The 23,098-nt window shown below is 26.1% G+C and overlaps 2 protein-coding genes across 3 annotated transcripts in view; one reads left to right on the forward strand and one right to left on the reverse strand.

Annotated features, from left to right (window-relative positions):
* On the reverse strand, positions 1 to 21,923 carry LOC114119031 (ras and EF-hand domain-containing protein homolog). Of its 2 annotated transcripts, XM_027980487.2 has the most exons (13): positions 21,799 to 21,923; positions 10,549 to 10,744; positions 9,907 to 10,440; positions 8,144 to 8,296; positions 7,840 to 8,026; positions 7,599 to 7,777; positions 7,450 to 7,526; positions 7,222 to 7,331; positions 4,905 to 5,130; positions 4,579 to 4,650; positions 2,539 to 2,663; positions 1,195 to 1,391; positions 1 to 944 (listed from the first exon to the last, which is right to left on the reverse strand). In XM_027980487.2, the coding sequence occupies exons 3-13, from the start codon at positions 10,239 to 10,241 to the stop codon at positions 851 to 853; spliced, it is 1,755 nt and encodes a 584-aa protein (XP_027836288.1). In that variant the 5' UTR covers positions 10,242 to 10,440; positions 10,549 to 10,744; positions 21,799 to 21,923; the 3' UTR covers positions 1 to 850. The 2 variants fall into 2 exon arrangements, with proteins under 2 accessions (XP_027836288.1, XP_027836287.1); XM_027980486.2 differs by lacking the exon at positions 21,799 to 21,923 and having other exon boundaries at positions 10,545 to 10,750.
* LOC114119032 (abhydrolase domain-containing protein 2) overlaps positions 17,871 to 23,098 on the forward strand; it is a 14,205-nt gene continuing 8,977 nt past the window's right edge. Inside the window, exon 1 of the mRNA XM_027980489.2 lies at positions 17,871 to 18,839. Coding sequence (XP_027836290.2) covers positions 18,685 to 18,839 — 155 coding nt within the window. The 5' untranslated portion in view covers positions 17,871 to 18,684. The remainder of the gene's footprint in view (positions 18,840 to 23,098) is intronic.

The raw sequence follows: 23,098 nt of genomic DNA on the forward strand, positions 1-23,098 counted from the left end.
TATGTGTATGTAAATATATATTTATGCATATACAGAATACAGATAACAGCTATAATTAAATTAAATTAAATAGATATTAATATTTTTATTATTATATAATAAAAGTAGTTATATAACTATTATAACTATACATAAGAAATAGTGAAATGATAAAAGTAATTAAGCTAAGTAGATACTCATATGTATGATAATATATTTATGAAACTGAAAAATATTTCATATAATAACTTAATACAATTTCTTAAATAGTACTATTTTGAAATTAGATGGGAAATAATTATTTTAATAGATAACAATTTTCAATTCAAAGTCGAAGCTTTTACGTACAAGCATAGGGATTTTTTAAAGGCTTAGAATGCATGTCACCCCCGTTTTAATCTCTTCGAGAAACTGAAGTCACTTATTAGTTATTGTACGAAAAAATTGCATTGTTAAAATCTCTGACGATAGGTACACATTATTATATCATATTAAACACATTGTGTATAATTTATTAATTTTTTTCAATTTTACTTCATTCCAATAATATAATTTTACTAAAAAATAATTAATTTTGAAATGTAATATTATTCTTGTTCGAATTTTATTGTTATTTAACAAAATGTGAACTTATATATTATTTTACATATTTTTGTAATATTAACTATAGAAGATATTTCATATTTAAAACAAAGTCATACCTATTATATTTTTATTATTATTGGATTTCACGATTATTATGTCGAACAAAATATTCAAAATATTTTATATATATAGTATTATATTTTTGTAGCCCGTACCTACCTATATATGTTTAGTTATTTAAATAGTATAATTGGAGATTATTTTAATTATTAAATATGTGTAGTTATTAACAGCAATTTGGGTTTAATCTATGATGTTTTTGTTCTGCGATGTATAAAGCAGACGTTTGAACTTCAACATCTTCTCTAATCAACATTTCTCTGAAAATAATTTATTGGCAATTTAATAATCATAGATACAATATTATAGTAAATTAATTAATATCAAAAAATGTTTATTTTTTCAATATCTGGATTTATGATTAACGAAACGTTTAAAAGCAACTATACATGAATATAATACACATTATTTATACATATTATATTGTTAAATGATTATAATATGCGTATTTTTGTAAAGTTCTATATTCGACTGTGTATTAGGAATTAATTAAAAAAAAAAACGTCATACCTGCATAGTGTAATCAATGCATTATTAATATTCGTTCCTAGTTTGGAACTTGTTTCGAAAAATGCTGCGTCGTAATCCTTAGCCAAAAGTTCACCATGATCTGTGGACACGCAAGTCAGTCCTTGCAACTCTGCCTCGCGCCGTAAGTCCAGTTTGTTACCGCAAATACAAATCGGTAACTGCTTATCAGATACTTCCTACATACAAATAAATTGGAATTATAAAATAACATTAGAAGGTCTTATAGAGTAGGTATAGGTGCTTTATTAATTTATACATGTATGGTAGATATACATTATTAAAACTATTATTGTTTCAATAATATATGAAAATTTTTTTTATTATTTATTGTTTTCAAAAACTACCCAAATGGAAATCTTAAACTTACACTGGCAACTAACACTACCCATATAAAAATTCTAAATAATAATCTACGATAAAAATGTTACCTATCTAATAGATAAACGGATGGCTAGAAAAGTTTAACGCGTTGATTATCTCGTAGGTAAAAAATGTTTGAAATTAAAAAAAAAGTTATTACATCACTTTATCTTATAAAAATAAAATAATAAATATTTTTAAGTTATTAGTTAACTTTTAATTTATAATTCGTACGCTGTTGATTTATCCAACATTAGTCAATAAAGAAATGAAACAAACAATGATCAATATGATTTTATGAGTAGATGATTTCTAAATAAAATGAAAATTGTAGGTGTACACAAATAGTTTTAAATTAAAAATATATGTATATACCATTCTCAAATCTTGTTAATTACATTGTATTTATTTTAATTATTTTTAAGGAGCCTCTTAACTTCCGAACATTTTACTATAAAGACCTTAAGTTTTCACAAAATTAAGTTAATTAACGTCATCAGATTTTTAATCTGAAAAATATATAGACACTACTTTTGAGTAGTATAATCAATTTTAAGTACATGTTTAAAATATCTTATGAGTTTTTTTATCTTTAGTAAAATATTGAAAAATTATAAATTTTTTTTTAAAAATATGTTATAAATAAACTAAACATTTCATTAAAAAAATGTTCTTAGTATTTTATCTTTGATTTATTGATTTAATTAGTTTAGTTAAAATTTTAGTGTTTGAATAATCTAACATTTATTTAAACCAATTTATTACACAGCAAGAGTGATTTAAAAAAATGTTAAAAATGAATAAATAACATTTTTGTATATAGATAAAAATGCATTAATTCTAATATGAAGCGAATATCTTTAATTTAATACTATCACAATTATTTATAAACACCACTTTAATTATTTCTATTGAAGTATTGACTATTATAACTATAGTCATTCATTAAGTAATCTTTTTTACCGTAATCGATAAAACCCATTGACGAATATTGATAAAAGATCTTTCATTAGTTACATCATAAAGTAAAACGACTCCATCTGCTCTTCGAAAATACGCTTTTGTAATGGAACGAAATCTTTCTTGTCCTTTAAACAACATGCAGTGTTTAGAATATATCATTATTCTTTTGTAAAATACAAAGTTTTTTTAAAACAATTTTAATTATAAAAATACATTAGGTATCTATTCAAGCTTACATGTAAGTTATGATTATTTTATGGTATAGGTAACAGGTAACATTTATTTTAATAATAAACTAATTTAAATATAGTAATTATAATTTAATTTATAAATTATAAAAATAAGTATAACTTTCTAAATTATATAATATATTTATTAAAAACGTTTACTTTTTCACTACAAATTACTTATTTCGTAAAAGTATTTAAATGTTTTCAAATGATGCTTAAAACCTTAGTTCAATATTTTAAATTTTGAAAACCTCTATTAAGTACCATATTACTTCTAAAGTAGGATGGGGTTTTTTTCAGTAAATATAAGTTTTTTAATATATACTATTAATATGTAATCTATAAAGTTTTTTAGACACTTTTAAGTAAAAATCATATTTTTAATTTTTACTGTTTTACCTGTGATTTAATTAACTAAAGAAATGTTTAGTGTAAATGCAATGTTCAAAATTTAAAGATTTAAAATAGGTAGACGTAGAGTAAACATAATTTAACATCTTAATTTTATATTTTTTATACTTAGAACGAATAATACAGCACCCATATTATAACATAATTCATAAATAAAATCTATAACAAATAATGAGTAAATATAATTTTTTTTTTATTATCTATTATAGAATAATTAAATAAAATAAAAATATTTATTGTTATTGTTTTCGTTATTATTACGGTCAAAAGACATTTTTTAGAACATTTATGTCGTTTGTTCGTTTAATATGTTTTTTATAGTATAGTACAATGGTTCTCAATATTTTTAGTACCGCAACCCAAATTTCCCTCGAAAAGTCTTTTGCGACCCATATTGTTTCACTTTTCAAAAAGTAGTAATAAAAAAAAATTGTATTATATAAATATATATACATTTTTATTAGGTATTTGGTATGAATTATTATTTGTTACCTACGTAATTTTTGGTACTTTATTGCTATAATATTATAAGTATATTTAATAATATAATAATATATTTAATATTAATTTAACATAAATTTTTGGAATCTATATTGTTCAAAAACATTTTCCCGACCCACCAAAAATTGACTGACGACCCCCAAGTGGGTCGCGACCCACACTTTGAAAAACACTGGTATAGCATCTATTCACAGTGGTAATAATATATTCATTATTGATTATTCATTGATCGACTGCTGGGAATTCAGGGTCACATAAAAATTAAGATAAATATTTAAAAGCACGAATATTAGATGTACAAAAAAATATTTAAATATTTAAAATACTCTTAAAATATTGAACGCTACACTGTATTATATCAGAACTCAAGTTTTCTTAATTTTTTTTATATTTATATAACATCAGTAGAGACTGACATCAAAACATGTTAGTTACATGAATCAAAGTTACACAACATAATAACATTGTAATGATTAATAAGTTTAATATAATATTAAACATAAATATTTTTTTATACAATATTCAAATAACTTTATACTGCAATTTTTTATAATATTGATGTTGTGTTTTTTTTTTTTTTTTATATATATAAAAGTTGCATGTGTTTTAAGTTAAAATTAATATAATTTTAAATATTTTAAATAATATTTACTCAACGGTCTATTAAATTTTTAGAATAATTTATTTTGTGTTTGTTTGAGTTATATCTAACTCCAAAAATAATAATTTACTGATGATGTACCGAGGTATTATACGACTTAACTTGGAAGAATTAATTTATCGATTGTCAAAAATATCGTGAGTAAACAGTAGATTGTACAGAAAATTGTGTTATAAGTCAGAGTTCAATTATCAAAGTTAATTTTATTGTACGAAAGTTTGTCTTTTGAAACTTTACCAGCTGTATCCCATAACTGTAATGCTACATTTCTATCATCAACTCTGATTGTTTTCATTTGAAAATCGACACCTGTGAAATCAAATTTGAAAATAATAATTAATATTTATCAAAATCACCCTTTCAAATTATCTATAATTGTCTATTAATAATTAATAGGAATAATGAACATGCTGTATTAAATTATTTAACCTCTTTCACAAAACAAAATTTTCAATTATATGTACCTATTGGCTATTACTTATTTTCCTTTGATTATTATTACTATTATTGATTTAGATTATAAGAGTTTTCTGAATTATTTCAATAAAATTTAAGTGATATACCTAAAGTAGATCCAAGTTTTGAGGAGAATACTCCTTTACAAAAACGGTGTATGAAACACGTTTTTCCAACAGCTGCGTCGCCGGCGAATACAATTTTATATGTTCTTTCTGGATCACCGCCCATCATATTATCATAACTACTTATACTCATTGCACTTGCTGGTGTATGATAATGCATCATATTATGTGAATCACGACCGGATAAACTCATTTCCTCAAATTCTATCTGAAAATGATTTTAGTATTAAAATAAATATAATAAATGCTGACGATTATAAAATATAAAATGTCTAGTTACATTATTTTTTTTTTTGTTTCAAGTTGTTAGGTATACCAAATAATGAAAAATAATTAACACGCATAAAAAAATATTCAAATTATAAGTAAGGACAACTTATATAATATTCTAAAGAAATTCAATTTAATAGGTAATTTTTGAAACACAAATTTTCAACATAAAAGAATCAGAAATAAGTAATAACCAATACAAAAGCATAGTTAAAAGATTCATGAACATAATCATTAAAATAGTCAGCTTAACAATAAGCTAAACTAAAATCCAAAAATCTAAACGCAATAAACTATGGTAGACTAAGAAATAAAATAATTATTAATTACAAAAATGATGCGCTTAAAAAATTTCAAATATCAAAAAAAAACTTTATTTAACTTAAATCATTTAGAAAAATATCTAAATATCTAGTAAAAGTAAGCAAAACAACCTATAGATTTTATAGTAAAATATAATAATAAAAGAAAAAAGTTTAAGTCACTATAAGTCTATAAATAATATTTTTGTATTACAAAAAAATAATTAAAATTGTTATTCATAATTTAAATATTCAATTACGTCAATATTTAACTCATAATGTCTATATACATGTATAAAAAAAATGAGCTTAAAAAGTTAAACATATTAAAATTAATATTAAAACATTTTAAATACTAATTTAATTTAATAATTGTTGATAAGTTAAGAAACAATGGAATGTTTCAAGTTTCTACAAGTAATATTTTTTAAATTACAACAATTACAACAAAAAGCTTAAGCTATTTTTGAGGTATCGTTTGTTTACTCTTAAAATTATTATTTTTCAAATTTCAGACTCTTTAATAAAATATTTGTGGAATTATGCTTAACTTACTTTAAAATTATTGTAAGAAAAACTTATTAGTACCTTGTAATGCATATTCAAACTGTAGATTTGTAGGTATATTAAAAATGCTATATGAATTTTTAACTTTTGATGAATTTTATCTAAATTTTAACTTCAAATACTGAAAAAATTATTGTAGATTTACAATTAACATTTTTTTTTTTATGTATATATATATATATATATATATACTCCACTATAAATAACAATTTATAAAAAGTATTATACTTTCAAGGTTTTTGACAGAGCATAAATTTTTTTTTTAATTAAAATAAAATAACAAGATCAGTTTTCTATAAAATTATTTTTTACAAAAATTCACATTATTTTCTTATTTATTTATTTCACCCAATTATTAAGAAAAATATCAGAAATGTTTAACCTTTTATCCCGCCATCTAAAAAAAGTACCAGCTAGAACTAATTTTCCAGAAAAGATATTCAGTATTTATTTTGGTACATTTATTCAGTGTATCAAATATCAATATAGACAATATTATGTAAATGATAAACATAATGTGGTTTAAATTTATTCACTTAACAGTTAACAATTTTACAATGATATTTATTTCCATATTTTAAATTAAAGTAATAAAAATTTATAAAACTATCGTTACTTTCTTCTAACCTCCCTTAACTAATTAAATAATCAAGACATAAACTAAACCGCCAATCACATTTGAAACATTTTGGCTTTTATATAACACTAATTTTAGTGGATTTTATATTTTTATTAACCAAATTATTGAAAATCAGTTAACTGATAAATTTTGAAAATAAATTAATTAATTTAGGTAATTCATAAAATATTCTTATGATTCCTAATTAAATGCCTAATATATATTTTAAAATTAAAATATTAACGCAAATAATCACTAATTAATTTTCTAATACCTAATACGAGGTAACAAAATGCTTGTTGCTTAAAAATATTTCATACCCAATGTTTTATAAAAAAAAAAAATCCTAACAATTTATATTATTATAAAAGCTTTAAATGTACCTAATAACATAAAAAAATACTATCGTTTTGTTTTAACGGTATAATATTAGATGTAGTAATAGTACAGTTATTGGTTATTATTTATTCGATTTATTTATTTTTTCTAACGGTAAATGGTTTAAATATTTAACTACATATTATTATTTTTAAATAAATACCGTTTTTGCTGAATGGTAAGGTGCGTTGATTGAAGATGCACTTGAGAGCTCATCTTGTAGATCCCTTTGATAATAATTATTTGGTTCTACAAGAGTAGACCGCCCGCTGTCTGAAATATGACAATACAAAAAAAAAAGTGAGTTACACTTTGTAAAATTACAAAATAATATATGTACGTTTACAGTAGTTAATATTTAATAATTTAACATTATTGATTCTGAAATTACCAATATCGTCCATTAGTCGTTTTATAGTATATTGTGCTCCACTTTGTTCTTCCAGAGGATCAATATTTATTTGCATTCTATTAATATTTAAAACATGTTTAATATATTTTATTAGTGATTTGATTTATAACATTAAAACAAGTTACTACTTGTTGTTGAACTCCTCGCATTTAATTTCGTATTCAGCTCTAAGTTTTTCCATTTCGGAACGAACCACTGCCAAATTAGTTTGGGTGTCAATTAATTTGCGTCTCAGTTCTCTTGATTCTTCTATGGTCTCGTCCATATCGTTTTTGTCTACTTTTTTTTGGCTTAACACAGTGTTCACCTTTATAAAATTCAAATGTGTTAAACATGAACCAGAATATATTAATGATAAATACTGTGAACCTTTTGGAACAATTTCAAATGTGTTTTTAGCTCTATTGTTTCGGCTTCCATTTTTTTCATTAATTCTCTTTTTTCAAATTCAAATTGTTCTCTTGCTTCGTCTCTAGCTTGAGCTTCAACTTTCGCTACTTGTGCATCTATTTCTTCTTCTAAGCCTCGTAGTCTTATTAGATGTGTTTGACGTTCGCTAAAAAAAAATTAAATTAAAACAATAAATATTTTAACTAAATTTTTAAAACTTAACATTGCAAATTATATAAATATTATACATTTTTGTATTAAATTTAATATTTGTGCATTATACCGATTAAACATGTTTTCAAGTTTTTCATTATCTTCGTGTAATCGTTTAACATCTTCCATTAACGAACTCAAAGCTCCCTCGAATTGTGTTATTAGTTCTGACGATGGACTACAGTTCTGAATTTCCATGTACAAATCTGCTAATTTTTTTCCACTAGAAATATATACGTGTAAATGGCATAATATAATATGAAAAACAAAAATAATAGAAACATTTGATTAAAGAATTTAAAATGTATAATTTCAAACACAATTGAGTGGTAAATAAATTTATAAATGTTCACCTTTAAAATATTTTACTAGGTATACAATATTATTGCAACTTTTGAAGTACAAGTAATTCACAGATGACCAAGTAGGTAATTAAGGCACGATCGGCAAAATTGCTACGATATTAATAAATGACTAAAAAATAAGCTATACAAAATAAAAATAAATTCCAACAAAACAAAAACAATAGTGATTCAGTGATTGCATAAACAAAGATATACAAAAAAAACGGATGGTATCATAGATCAGGTTAACAATTTTTATTATTTTGGAAAAATAATTAATGACGGCTAAGATTTTTTTTTTACTGCATAAGAAAAACGGCAAAAGTAAAATTAGAAGAAGAATTGAAATAATTATAAAGTTTGCATTTTATAATCAAAAACATATCGTATATTATCAAATAAAATAAACATTTAACTCACAAGAATAATACTAAAAACATATATACTATATCACTATATGTAGTGATGAAAATTAATATACAATAAAGCTGCAGTAGGGGGAAACAATAAACGTTTTTAATGTATCGCATTAATGACGTTTGTAAAACATAACATCTATGCGGAACAAACAATTTCAATAGTTTGGCTATAGTGGCTATACTATCCTGAAGCTTAATATATAAGCATCTTCTTATTATAATTATTTCATGATTTAGGCTATTAATGGCAAACTGTTAAATATATTTGTCTTCAATTTTCCCTATCTAATAAAATTTCCTTCCAATCAACTTCACTTTTTCTACATCTGCTTCTTTTATTCAATCTTCCAATTTCACTTTCAGCTTTCCAATTGCACATTGGAATTTTTCCTATTTTTTTCATTACGTTGCGTTAATATGGTACCTAAGTATTAGAACTTAGAACTACGTACTGACCGTACTGTTTTATGTAAATAATCAAATAACTAGATAAAAAAAAAATAGTATACCTAATAATTAAGTTTATAACAAATAACGTTTTTTAATTATTATAAAAACGTTAGTTTTGTGTAATATACTTATATTTTAGTATCGGTATATTGTCTACCTTATAGTATTTGCATAATACATATACCTCACTTAATTAAATTTAATGAGATGAAAAATTAACTTTCGATTTAACTAATTTAGTATGTCTTGCCATTTTAACAGTTAAGAAACCAGTCTAGTATTTTTAAATTTAAATTTTGGTAAAATTAACGTCAAGTAAGTACACAGTGAATTAGTTTTAATTTTTAGTTTAAGTTAATAAAATAATAATATATATATGTAGTGTGTATACTATAATAATTATAAGATACGAATTATACCTACAATATACACATAACATATGTATGTAGGTATATTGTATATACTATACGTGTACCTATTTAACAATTATATACAGTATATACTAATATTGTTAAGTTAGAAATACCCAAAATTAAATAAAAAAATATGTATAGGCGTATTACATAATATTATAATGCAACGATAATTATTAAACAACTTTATATAAGTTATATAAATACCTCGTATGGAATAGTTTTTTTAAAGCTGGCTCTCCGATAACAGCTACAAAATTTGACCAGGCTTGTGAGTTCCTCTTTTCGAATTGCCCACGATGCATAAATTCGTTGGGTTTGTCTTTTTTATCAGGAGATAAAAAATCACGAAATCCACTCGCAAAGTCTTCCAGACATATTTGTCCATCACCGTCACGGTCCAGATCTGAAAATATCACATCCGCATCGCTGGGTTCGATATCAAATTTGGCGCATAATTGTTGAAATTCTTCTGGGCCAATTTTCCCTTCGCCATTTCGATCACATTCGTAGAACAAGTCTTCTAGATGAACGTCGCTCATGGTGCTTCACACTTTTTATAAAGTGTTCCGGCTTGTGGAATGGCTCCTTTTACGCGCTACATGATATTCGTAATAATTATTGCCAACTAACATGTGTCGTGGTAATAAAAACCAAACCGATAAAGATAAATATGCAAACGTAAATCATTCGTGGTTATTAGTTAAGGTATCAACGATGAATATGCACTAAACGTACTCACTGTAACATAACAAGATGTTTTAAAATATATAAAATTTAAAAAAAAATGACATATATTTCATCACTAAAAAATTTTGTCACAAAATTATTTTACATTCACATACATACAATTTGGTCTATCAGACAACGCGACGTCATGTATTTGTTCATCGGTGTTATGTTGCTTAAGCTGTTTAAACACTGCACGAATCATTGTATAAATAATATCCATATTATTGCTTTATATATTACAACCAAAATATACCTTTGTTAAAATGAATATCAGTGACTACTGTTATTTGTCATTCTAGTAAATAATATAAATCTATATGGACAGAAATAATTGTATTAGGTATAATTTAATATTATAAGATAAGATTGAAATAGAATAAAAATTATATCAAGAACAATATTATAAGACACGTATTTGTGACTTAAATTATTTAAATTTAACCTTAAGTTAAATATTAAATTAAATAAAAAGTGCAATTATAATCTTAACATTTAAAAATTCTTATACAAGAATAATCTTATCGATATTCTAGGTACCTAGTATATTTAGTAGAGTATTATAAATACAAAGTGATTGAAATCGACGAAAAAAATAAATTCTCAATGAAATGTGCATTACCCCGCAGTTGAATTGGTATTAAGCAATACAAATTATTGTTTTAAATAGTTTTCATATGTTTCCAAACGATTTAATATTAGATTATAAATTATTTCGTATATTAAAATTAGGTATACCTATTTTTGAACCTTATTAAATGGTAGGTTATTTATGTTATATACTTATATATATATATATATTAAATAATTTAACTAAAATATTAAATAAATATAAGAATAGTAGGTCAAATCAAATAATATAATATAGGTAAATACATTTAAACTGAAACTAAATTGAAATAACTCAATAGTCAGTATTATTGATACTCACATAGTCACATGACTGTATCAAGGTTTTAGATCTGCCATTGAATTAATAGTGTAAGGTTATTTACTTTTCCACAATTCTACTCACGGTACCTAAGGACATTGTAGAAGTTAAGGGGCTTAGATACATATTCTCCAATTTGTTTAATGTTAAAAATGTTCTCATGTAGAATTCATATATTATATCAATGTTTTTATAATCCAATCAAAGCGTGATAATTTTGTTTTATATTGTTTTTTGTAATTTTTATGATCAACACATTTTAGATAAGTAGAGTAAACTATAATTTTCAGAATTTAAATAATAATTCTCATTGTTGGTACCTAATTGAATATACATGGACACCTACTTACTTTAAAATGCAATTTTTGTTTTAATTTAATTCTAATAATTTAAGTAAATTGCCTATTATATAATATACAGGGTGTAACTCGTCTATTTGACAAATACAATAATGTCAACTAGACGAATAACATATTTACACCCTGTATATACCAATAACTGAGTCTTGTGACATTTTAGGTTTAATACTAATTGAGTCCATGTTTTAATACTAGCTGAATCTCGTCAAATTTATAAAAAAAAAAAAAATCCTTTTACCTTATTAAATTTTAAAAATGTATTAATATACATTGATGATAGAATAACATTTTTATATTGGTAAAAATGTATGGGATAAGCATTGCATGTATTCAAATCTTTTTCTGTTATGTATTAACGATATCACGTCTCCATACGATATGGTGACCAAATTAAAAAAAAAAAAAAAAAAAAAAAAAAAAAAAAAAAAAAAAACAGGACACTTTTTTGCAATGAGTAAAATATAGGTGAATTGATCGTCAAAACATGAAACAATTTAACAATATACAATATTTATAAAATATATGTACCTATTATAAATACTACGAAAAACGGAACAATCCTGTTTAAAACAAGACGTATGGCCACCCTACCATACGACCATACGTATAATATTAAAGCGCATCCAGACGAAGCGGCTTTTGACGTGCGGCACATAAATGTGAGAATAACATAATACTCTGGAGTCTGGACGTTTGATTTTATATTTTACTCAAAATAATCCTCAGACTCAATTCGTATAGATACTATTAGTTTCTTAACCTCGGACTCAATTAGTATATGTCCTGTTTGTACTCGGGACTCAATTAGTATATTATTTTTTCTCGTTCAGGTTAGGGACTCAATTGGCGTATACAACGATATGTGTATATGTATATAAAATATGTTACCGGAAAAGATGATAATTTAGGAATTGTGGTGATATTCTATAGTCGTTGTTGACAATGAGTAGACAATGTTATATGTTTCGTTAACTCGTAGTTTTATCAACATTTCCTTTCCATATTAGATATTAAGGTAATGTTATAAATCCGTATCAAAACAAATAAATTTATTGGTGATCGATCAGATTATATGAAAGATAGGTAGGTATACCTATAGTATATTAAATGGTAAACCCGGTTATAATACGTTACCTATCATTTTTATTGCTTATAATAACTTATAATAAAATTGACAAATTAAAAATTATCGTACTATATAGGTAACTAGTATCATTATAGACATATCTCGCAATAGTGACTATATACACGATGTACAGTATCTACTGTTTGTGCACTGAAATAGTGAATAGCAAAGTGTAATAATTGTGTTTAATTATAATCTGTTTAAAAATGAATTGAAATGAAATGCGCATAAAATTTGATAACATAAACAATATTATTAATTGAAAATAAACGAAACGATGATGTTTTTAGATTAAGATTATGATTTATCATAAATAGATAATTAATAAGTATTAATTCGATTTTTAATTTAATTTTAATGTTATTACCAATGCCTTTTTTATTAGGAATTGTCATCAACGATTAGTTATTGAAGTTAATTCCTTACTAAATTTGGCATTATCGACAATGATTAGTCATTTTCAACATTGACTAAATTTCATCATTTCCGGTAGCATATAATATAAATATTAATTTCTAATATGGTCACCAAAAAAATTTACAATTATACTTAAAGTTCGATTTTCATTGAAACCTATACAGTTCATAAAATTATTTTGTCAATAATATTATCGATTTTGATAACGCCTGTTATTAAATATAATTAAAATGCTTATTTAGTTGTGTTATATTAACACATTTTTTCTTTCGGGTGATCGAAATTGTAAATTGCCAAAAATATTTTCCTGATCTTATCAAATTTTCATTTTACTTTTGCTGTAATTAAAAAAAAAAAAAAAATTAAAAATCCCCATTCTGAAAAACGTGTAGGTTTATTAAAATAGAACTGTATTACATAAAAAAAAGTTTAACACAAAACTTATTATCTAGAAACTATAATGTTAAAAAGGTCATTTTCAAAAATATAACAATCTAAACACATGCGGTAAAATGTTGAGCCGTTTTAAGCGAATATATTAAAATATACAATTCAAACAAGTGATGAATTTTAAGTATACCTACCTATTCATTACATTATACATACACGCCAATGTTAAAACGTATATTGATAAGTCAACAAGTCTGTCACGGTTTTATTGTTGTATAAGGTCACACGTTGCGTTTAGCCTAAAATAATAAAACGATCTGTTTTGATGGATGGATTAGGTACGTAGTAGATAATAATATTAGATAAATACTAATACATAATTTATAGCTTCCTATTAGCTAAAACCTACGCGGGCTACGCAATTAAAATACCGTTTAAGCGTTGTTTTGGCGTTTGGCCACCCCCACGTTGCTGCAGCGTTATAATATACACATTATACGCAAAACTTAAGTCTATTTAATTTAGTCATTATTCTAACATCTCAAATAAATCATTAATCTTGTCGGTGTCGGCATACTAATATATAACAATTAGATACTCCAATATGACGAACTAATGTGACTGGCGGCGACGGCAGTTTAAGAAATATATTAGGTATACATTAAATATACATTATTTATACGGTAGTGTAAACGTGATCCGCATAATATCTGTCAATTACCGTGGTTCATGAGTATCATGACTATTAATTATTAAAGCTACCTATCAAATTGTTGATATAATAATATTATAATTGTACAATAATTAAGTTCGGTAATTCTTTTTCGTACTATGATCGTTTAATCTGTATCATACAGTGCCTATATATATTATTATTATAACTTAATTTATAGTCGCCCGCAGTAGGTAAATAGGTATAATTACAATGAATGTAATTGGTTTATTAAGATAAATCACGGATAGGTTAGAAGCAGAATGAATATGATTTACAATTTTTTTTTGAACTTTAATTACTTAAGCCATATTATGTTTGCTTAGTCTATTATTAACTATGTGAGAGTTATTATAGTTGTATATAATTTAAGTGAACAATAATTATTATGCGTGTCATGTTTCTGTTTGATAACATTTTAATAAGCCAATTGACAAAAAAAAACTATCATTATTAAATGTATAATGTATAAGAACTTACAGGCTTCAACGACCCGAATATAATATTATTAGGTACCCTCTATACGTACATAATAGAGGTGACACGATGACGTATTAATCTCCATTTTACGTGCCTGCTATAAACAACAGGTTATTATTATGAGAAAAAATTTAATAACCCATATAATTTGAACATAAAAATATACCTATATTACCTATATACTATGTGAGCATACTATATCAACAATTTTTTATTTATTTCGACCTATAAACATTATTATTTTATTTAACATCATCTTGTTTGCCTTGCTTTATTTCAGTGTTTTATGCAGTTTCATAATGTTACAATGTCGAAAATATATTAGGTAATTATTAACATAAATATATTATAAGTTTCATGATTATTTTTAGTACCATAATGATGATGTAAAATATAGCTAATCATTTAAATATTCATACGAAAATCCATAATCACGATCAATACTCGGAAACCATAATTATTGACCTTAAACACTACCTACCTAAATGGTCAAATATACAGATATAATAATATATATATATAGTAAATAATTACTTAAAGTAGGTAAATATACCTAAATAAGGTATATACTAGTAACCTACTTTTCGTTCAAAACCGTTAACACGAGTATTCTAGTCGGTGGGTGGTTGGTCTGATAAGTCTCGTAGGTAGGTACCAAGCTAGTTTTATCACCGATAATACCTACCTTCTATGCTAGGGAAATGGTTTAATGTTTCAATTGTATATTACCTACTGTTTTTATTTTCTTACATATATGCATATAATTATACGTTTATCGTTATAGTTAGGTACATGTAAAGTTTAGCTAAGACTGTTTGTGATTTTATTTATTATAATTAGAACCTATGTAATAATAAAAATAGGTACCTATATAAAAATCAGTTAAGTAATAATATGTACTTAGATTAAATGTTTGTATGTATTAAAATGATTAGTGACTGTAGAATGTATGATGTCTTAATTGAATGTATTTAGATATTTACTGTATAGATTCATTAAAATTTAGAATCACATATTTTTTGTGTAGATTCCCACATATATATCAACTCTAATTTTGAAGGTTTCCTATAAGGACGAATATACGTATAGGTATATATAAATAATATATATTAGTACATGTGCTGTATACTGTGATTAAAAGTAAAAATATGGGCGATGGATGACGTATTTTTGTCCGATCTGTTTAAAAATATTGCGAAAATTATTTCGGTCATAATGGTCAAATAAATTAATTGGTCGTGAAAAAAATGTTTCGATTTAACGATGGTAAACATACCAATTATTATTGTATGATGATAATAAATTACACATTGAAAAACCGAGGAAATTACGACAACTCATTGGAGAACTACCATAAATTACAATACATTATGGGTTTGTGTATGTTGATGTTATCCACGAATACATAATAATATTATAGTGTGGTTCTTTTATCGAACAACACTCATTATTTCAAAATCTATTAACGTTTTTGAAAATTTTTTTTTTACATAATTTCCAGTCCAAATAAACAACGTTTTATTTTTTAATATATTTTTACCTTTGTATTTTATTTAAACGACTACATATACATTTTTGATTTCATATTCTCGTGTTCTAAATATGTCGATACATTCAAATCAAAATTACGACTAGAAGTTTTTAATATATATATATATATTTAACAAGGAAATCAATATCGTATTAATATCTTCGTTTTGATGTATTTATGATATCCTTCCCCCGGATTGAAATACGAGAACGTCGGAACGATATAATCGAAAATAATACAGCTACGTAATCACGATTATTTTATTAAAATCGTCCACAACCGTGTCATGACAATAGCTTTCGGGTACATTTTCCGAACAGTTCCATATTACACCCGTCTACCCGTCAGAATAAATAGATTTTCTATCTATAGCTAGGGGGCTGGTGCCCGTAACACCTACAGGTTTTTCGCGATGTTCTCTCCTCCGATGTACGCATTTCTATAACTCAAACGACGGATAAACGTATACGAACAACGTAATAGAATAATAATATTATAATAGTACGTCGGCGCGCACGCGTTTTTCCGTATAGGTACCTACGTCTAATATATTATTATTATTATTATTATTATTATACGGTGCGAGTGTGCGCGTGCATGTGTACGAAATAAAATCGATATAATGCGCGTATCGAAAACGCCACGCAATAGGGTTTGCGCGACGGCCGCTGCGGAGGAGAGAAAAAGTTTGAATAATGAAAACGCACGAATGGGGGGGAAACGAAAAAAAGAAGAAAACATCGAGACGCCTTTAGCGGAAGGGTGCGATGGCGCTATCTAGTCGGAGTGTAAAATATCGCCTGCCGAAGGAGAAACGCGTTCCGGAGCGAAAAAAAAGATGATAATGTTATTACAACTATTTAGTCATAGATTAAAAATATGAATCGCTGTAATAATAACGACGAATAAATGAATAATATTCGAACGGAACGGCCGCGGCGTGAACCTCGACCTCCCTCCAGTCGGCGGTTTTCGGTAGTTCCGACCGACTGCGACATTGAAATACTCTATAATATTATTGTATATATTTTTCCGTTTTCATAATATTATATTCAATAGTCGAAAAATCATACGATATAATCGGAACGAGTAATGACGACTAATCGACGTCCTTTCGACGTTTTCCAGCGGATTCGCGGTGTTCGAACACCGCCGCGGGCGCGTCAGTCCAAAAATTCTCGTGACCCCGCCACGCCCCACCGTAAAAAACGGCGGCGGCGGCGGCTGCAGCTATCTCTCGCGTTATCGACTCGAAAAACAAACAACGATATCGTCGTCGTCGTCGTCGTCGTCCCGTAGAATTTATTATCGTGTTGCTGGTTAACGTCATTATTATTGTGAACACGCTCTCTCGCACGCCGACGACGTCCAATCCCATACTCACAATATCGATATTATAATAATTTAAATAAATAATAATTTTTGTAATATTATCGTCGTGTGCACTATCAGCAGCGTACGCCGATTGATAACGACGACGACGACGACGCCGGTTATCACTTTCGCCAATCGTCTTTTTTTATCTCTCGCCAACACCTCCGCGGCGTTAAGACGGCGGCGTACTGAATAATCATATTATTAATATACTGTTTAAACGAGTGCAGAGAGCGCAACGATTGATGATTAATCGAAACGGTCGAGAGATAATACGTAATAATATCCGTCGAAAAAAACCTAATCGTACGGCGGCGGAGGCGGTGTGGCATCGCGTTAAAAACGAGGACGCGCGCGCCGACCAGCGGTGACTGTGTACAGTGCAAAGAGCGTGCGTGCGCGTGTGTGTGTGTCGTGTGCCGTGTGCGTGTCTGCCGTGTGCGTCCATCGCGTACGTTCCGCAAACTTTTGAATAATTCACGTCGCCCGCACACCGTAGGCGGTACCCTCTTTACCTTCTATCGACTTTTTCCCGCCCAAAAAACCCATCGGACTTGACATTTTTTTTTCCCCGTTTTCTTTTCTAGTAGTATTTCTTTCCCATCGCTCATCGTCGTCGACACGCAGAAGACGGGGACCCGTGTTTGGCGCGAGGCCGGCTGCTCAGAGCGACGACGACTGGCGCCCACTCACACGTCGCGAATTCCGTTTTTTTTTTTTTTTTTTTAACACACCGATAATACTAAAATACGATATTACAATATACTCGACCCGACAGATTTCGGCAGCTCGTCCGACCGTCGTCGATTCCTCGTTTTACCGACACGGGATCTCCTCCATGTCGCTCTGCTCCTTCCGACCGCGCCAACGTCACCACAACCACTGATCTTACGCCGTACCCGGACGGACGAACGACACCAGCACAACACGCCGAACATGTCCGTGGCTGTTTTGACTGCCATTGCGGTTTTCATTATCGTCGTGTTTCGCATTCTCAATGTTTCCAGCCAACCTCAAAAGCCGTCCTTCTATTGCAGGGACAAGCAGTTTCTCAACAGGGTCCTCAAATTCGCTCCTCAACTCGAAGAACCGTAAGTACATACCGCCTGTCGCCGACCTATTACTACTGTCATTTCCGGCGACACGAGTACCTATCCGTCAATCTATCAAACTCGTCTTTGGTTTATTGGTTCTTGCTGCAAAGGCGAATCGATTTTCTTTGACTTTAACGACCCAGGGGGAGTAATCGAAATAATAGGTACCAATACTGTCCGTCCTACCTGATTATACCTATGTACCTAATCAATGACCGACGTTCACGATTTCACGTGAAATTCATAGTCACAATAAAATTAATTAAGTTCATGTGCTGCAAGTTCTGATACAATTTGAAAATCTACCTAATAACTACTGTTAGAAACCGTTCACAGTCAACTTACTGTTAACAGTTCTTGTAATTTATTAATGGGTCAAACCAGACTAATTGTCAGATTATCTCTAATTTATTGTTACATCTACGAGCTTACTTGATTCATATACCTAGACTTGAATTTTTTTTGAAATTAATTATTTAAAATAAATGGGTAATTTTTGTTTTGAAAAAAATAGTTATTTTGTTATAGGTATCTTAAAAGTACTCAGATGGTATGTTTAATCGTGGTTAACCTACTAAAATATATATATATATATATATTTTTTTTAATTAAAATAACCTATTTTACTAGATATGTTAGATAGCAGTTGATAGTTTTATGATCAGTGACTAATTGTTATTCACGAGGTTATTCATCAATACTTGTAACCTAACCTATTGCTTATGTTTATAAACATAAAATACTAGGGTCTTATAATATAATAACTATTTAGGTACTAAATCTATTATAGACATTTTTTACATTTTGATATAATTTAATTTTTCCTATTGTTTGTAACTATTTATATTAATATACATATATATTAATTAATATAAAATATATAAAAATCTATAAATATCTCGATAAATACCTATGTTAGTACCCACATTATTAAATATACAATCTAAACTTATATCTAATGGTTTTAATCAGCTATAATTTTTTGATGGTATGAATGATAAATAATGTACCTAGGTACATTATTATAATAAGATACCTACATGTTAGACTACTTATCTCCATGTTACGTTTCTAACACTTATGTGTAATTATTCATATGACCTCTTATATTATTATAATATTAAAATGATAAATACGAGGATAAATATCTTATCTTTTTCCTAAGTATTTTTTTTTTTTGTAGTGAGTATTAAGTAATTACTGCTTAATTAGTTGGTGTTTATGTATTTTATAATAATTAATCCCATAATTAATCATAGTAAATTTTTAATTACTAGTCTATAATCGGTTAAATTGCTTTTCATTAATTTCTAATAACTTATAATAGGTACGAGCTATAATATTATAACTTACACAATTTAATTAAAATATCATTAAATGTATTCAATTGCACATTTGTGTAGTAGTCAAACATTGGAAAAATATGTGTTAGTTTAATTAGATGGTTCTTAAGCAAGAAAAATCTTATGACTTCTAATGAATTAAATCAGTTATATAGGTATATACATAAGTTTAACTATTTTGAATTGAAAATTAAAAATATTAAAAAAAACATTTTTTTTTTTAGTTGATAAAATGCTTTTAAATCAATTACCTAACTTTTATTGATAAAGTTTAAGATTACTTAATATATTTTTTGCCCACTTTCTTATTATTTGTATCTTATAAATAGTGTTAATTTTTTTGGAATCAGAATGATAGGTATATGTAATTATACTGATGTATAAAAATCATCCTGAAATTATCTTTCAACTACATTATTTTTTTTTTAAAGAATTTATTAGAAAATTGAAATTCTACTTATATTTTATAAACTATAAGTAGGTAATAATAATTCAAGTAATAATTGAAATAATTATTTACCTTTTTAATAAAATATTTTTATTTCTTTTTAATATAAGTAGGTATATCAAAATAAAAAAGTCAGCAAGTGGGTACCGATCTGCTGTACATTAAGGGGTGTGGTGGACCTCGGACTAGGGTAGGTTAAATTTGAATGCAATGATAGGTATTATTGTATACGAAAAACGATTCTGAACGGAGATGATTTGTCAGTCTAGAATATTTAACATTAGATATAAATACAAACAATTTTATGAATTCACAAAATAATGTGCAAATATTCATGATTTTGACGAATTTTTGTCAAAATTTAAACTTCAAATGCTAATAAAAAAAAAATTTTACCACTATAAGAATAACATATGAGAAACTTTGTATAAATTAATTTTCAAGTATTTTGATTGGGCCTAAAAAATTTTATCGACACTTCAAAAAAATTTTTTCAGAAAAATTGAAAATTTCAGTTGTCTATAAATAACTCAAAAAAAGTCAAAAATTTTTGAAAATTTAACTGTATATAGATAACACTTACATAAACATTTGGTGAAAATTTCAAATATTTACAGTGATTAGTTTTTGAATTACAACCATATAAAAAAATCAATTCGGTTGAAAACTGGTTTTGCATAAAAATTCCCGTTTTTCCGTCATTTTTTTTTGTTTTTCTCGATTTTTTTGAAAACTGTTGGAAAATGTTTACTTTTTGCCTCTATAATGCACCAAGGATATTCAATTTTCCATTCGAAAATCACCCCCGAAGTTTGAAATTAAAGCATTATTTCGACTAGTTATGCTGTACACAGTCACAAAAAAAAAAACATACATCATTGCAAAATCAATACATTCATCACTCCGTTCAGAATCTAAAATTAATAAATTAGGTAATTGTCCAGTATTTAATAAGAACAATATCGGTGTTTTTAATTTGTGTTAGTAGGTATTAAAAATATTACCCATTCCTTTAATATTTTACTATTCATATCAATTCAGATTAGAATATATTAAATGATGATGTCATTATAAATTATATTATCAATGACTAAAATTTCATTTAAGCAGTATCTATCTAAAGTATTGTGTTACATAAAAAAATAAGTAGTATTAGGTTACTTACTTCAAATTTTCTTTTTGAAATTTTCGTCAAAAAATCATCACTAAGCATACATATTAGTATTTTAAAAATTGATTCAATTCGAATTCACATTTAAAAATTGTAATGATGTCACTATGTACCATGTAATTAAATAATTATTTAATATTGAATGAAATATTCATGTATTGACTCGTGTATTGATGTCAATCACTGTATTTATAATTATTAATGAAAATATATTATATTGGTGCTAATATTTCACTGAAAAGTTAAAAAGTTTAATAATATTATGATTTTTAGTTATTAGGTGTAAGGTAACAAATGTTAAATTAAAATGAGTTCTATATATGTGAAAAGCAATTATGTATTTATGAGTATTTAATATGATAATTATTGCAATATGTAAACTTTACAAACGTTTACAAATGTTTAAAATAAAATAACAATTGAATAACACATGTCTTTTGAATATCTAACACATTGTATTTAACATAATTTTGTTATACATTATAATGTATACCATAGTACTTATACCTTTAAATTGCATATTAAATCTGTTTAGATCGGGGTCATGTAATCATTGCTTACATCAAAGAATATTATGGGAGTATTTATTTTGGTTAAATAAGTTTAAGAAAACCATGTATTTAATATTTTAACATTTTTCAACAGAATTGAAGTCAATGAGTGTTCATAATAATAATTATTATAAAATATGTCTTGTTCTAATAAAGAGTTATTATCAAGTTCTTATGTAAGAAAGGTATTTGTTGTAATCACCTAACCTAACCTTTCTTTCATTCAATAATTAGATAAAAACTTTACTGAGTATTATTCACTTTTCTATTAGGCATCTACCTAGTTACATTTTTAACAATTATAATTTTGCCGGTGTTTGCAGTATGATTTAATTAAAATAATCTTTAGAGTTATGCAGTTATGCTATCAAACTTATTTCTTTATTATATTTCGATATAAAGTTTGATTATACTATATTATATTATTATCTTTCCATTTTTTATATGATTGACTCATAGGTTAATGAGACTTTTTATGAACAATTTATTAATGGATTCATATTGATCAAAGATTATTAATACTTAATAATTTAAAGTTTAAACTAAATTTAAATTTTTGACAATTACATAATTACCAATATTTTAATACATATACACTATACAAGGTTCTGTAATAATATTGGTATAACAATACTTATACTTTAGAATATAGATAAATCATGTTTTTATTTTTAAATTTTTATCAGATTTTTGTGTAGTTGAATTAGGATTTTGTATCAAATATATGTTGACAATGTTTATTT

This window comes from Aphis gossypii, chromosome X (genome assembly GCF_020184175.1).
Source record: "Aphis gossypii isolate Hap1 chromosome X, ASM2018417v2, whole genome shotgun sequence".
NCBI lineage: Eukaryota > Metazoa > Arthropoda > Insecta > Hemiptera > Aphididae > Aphis > Aphis gossypii.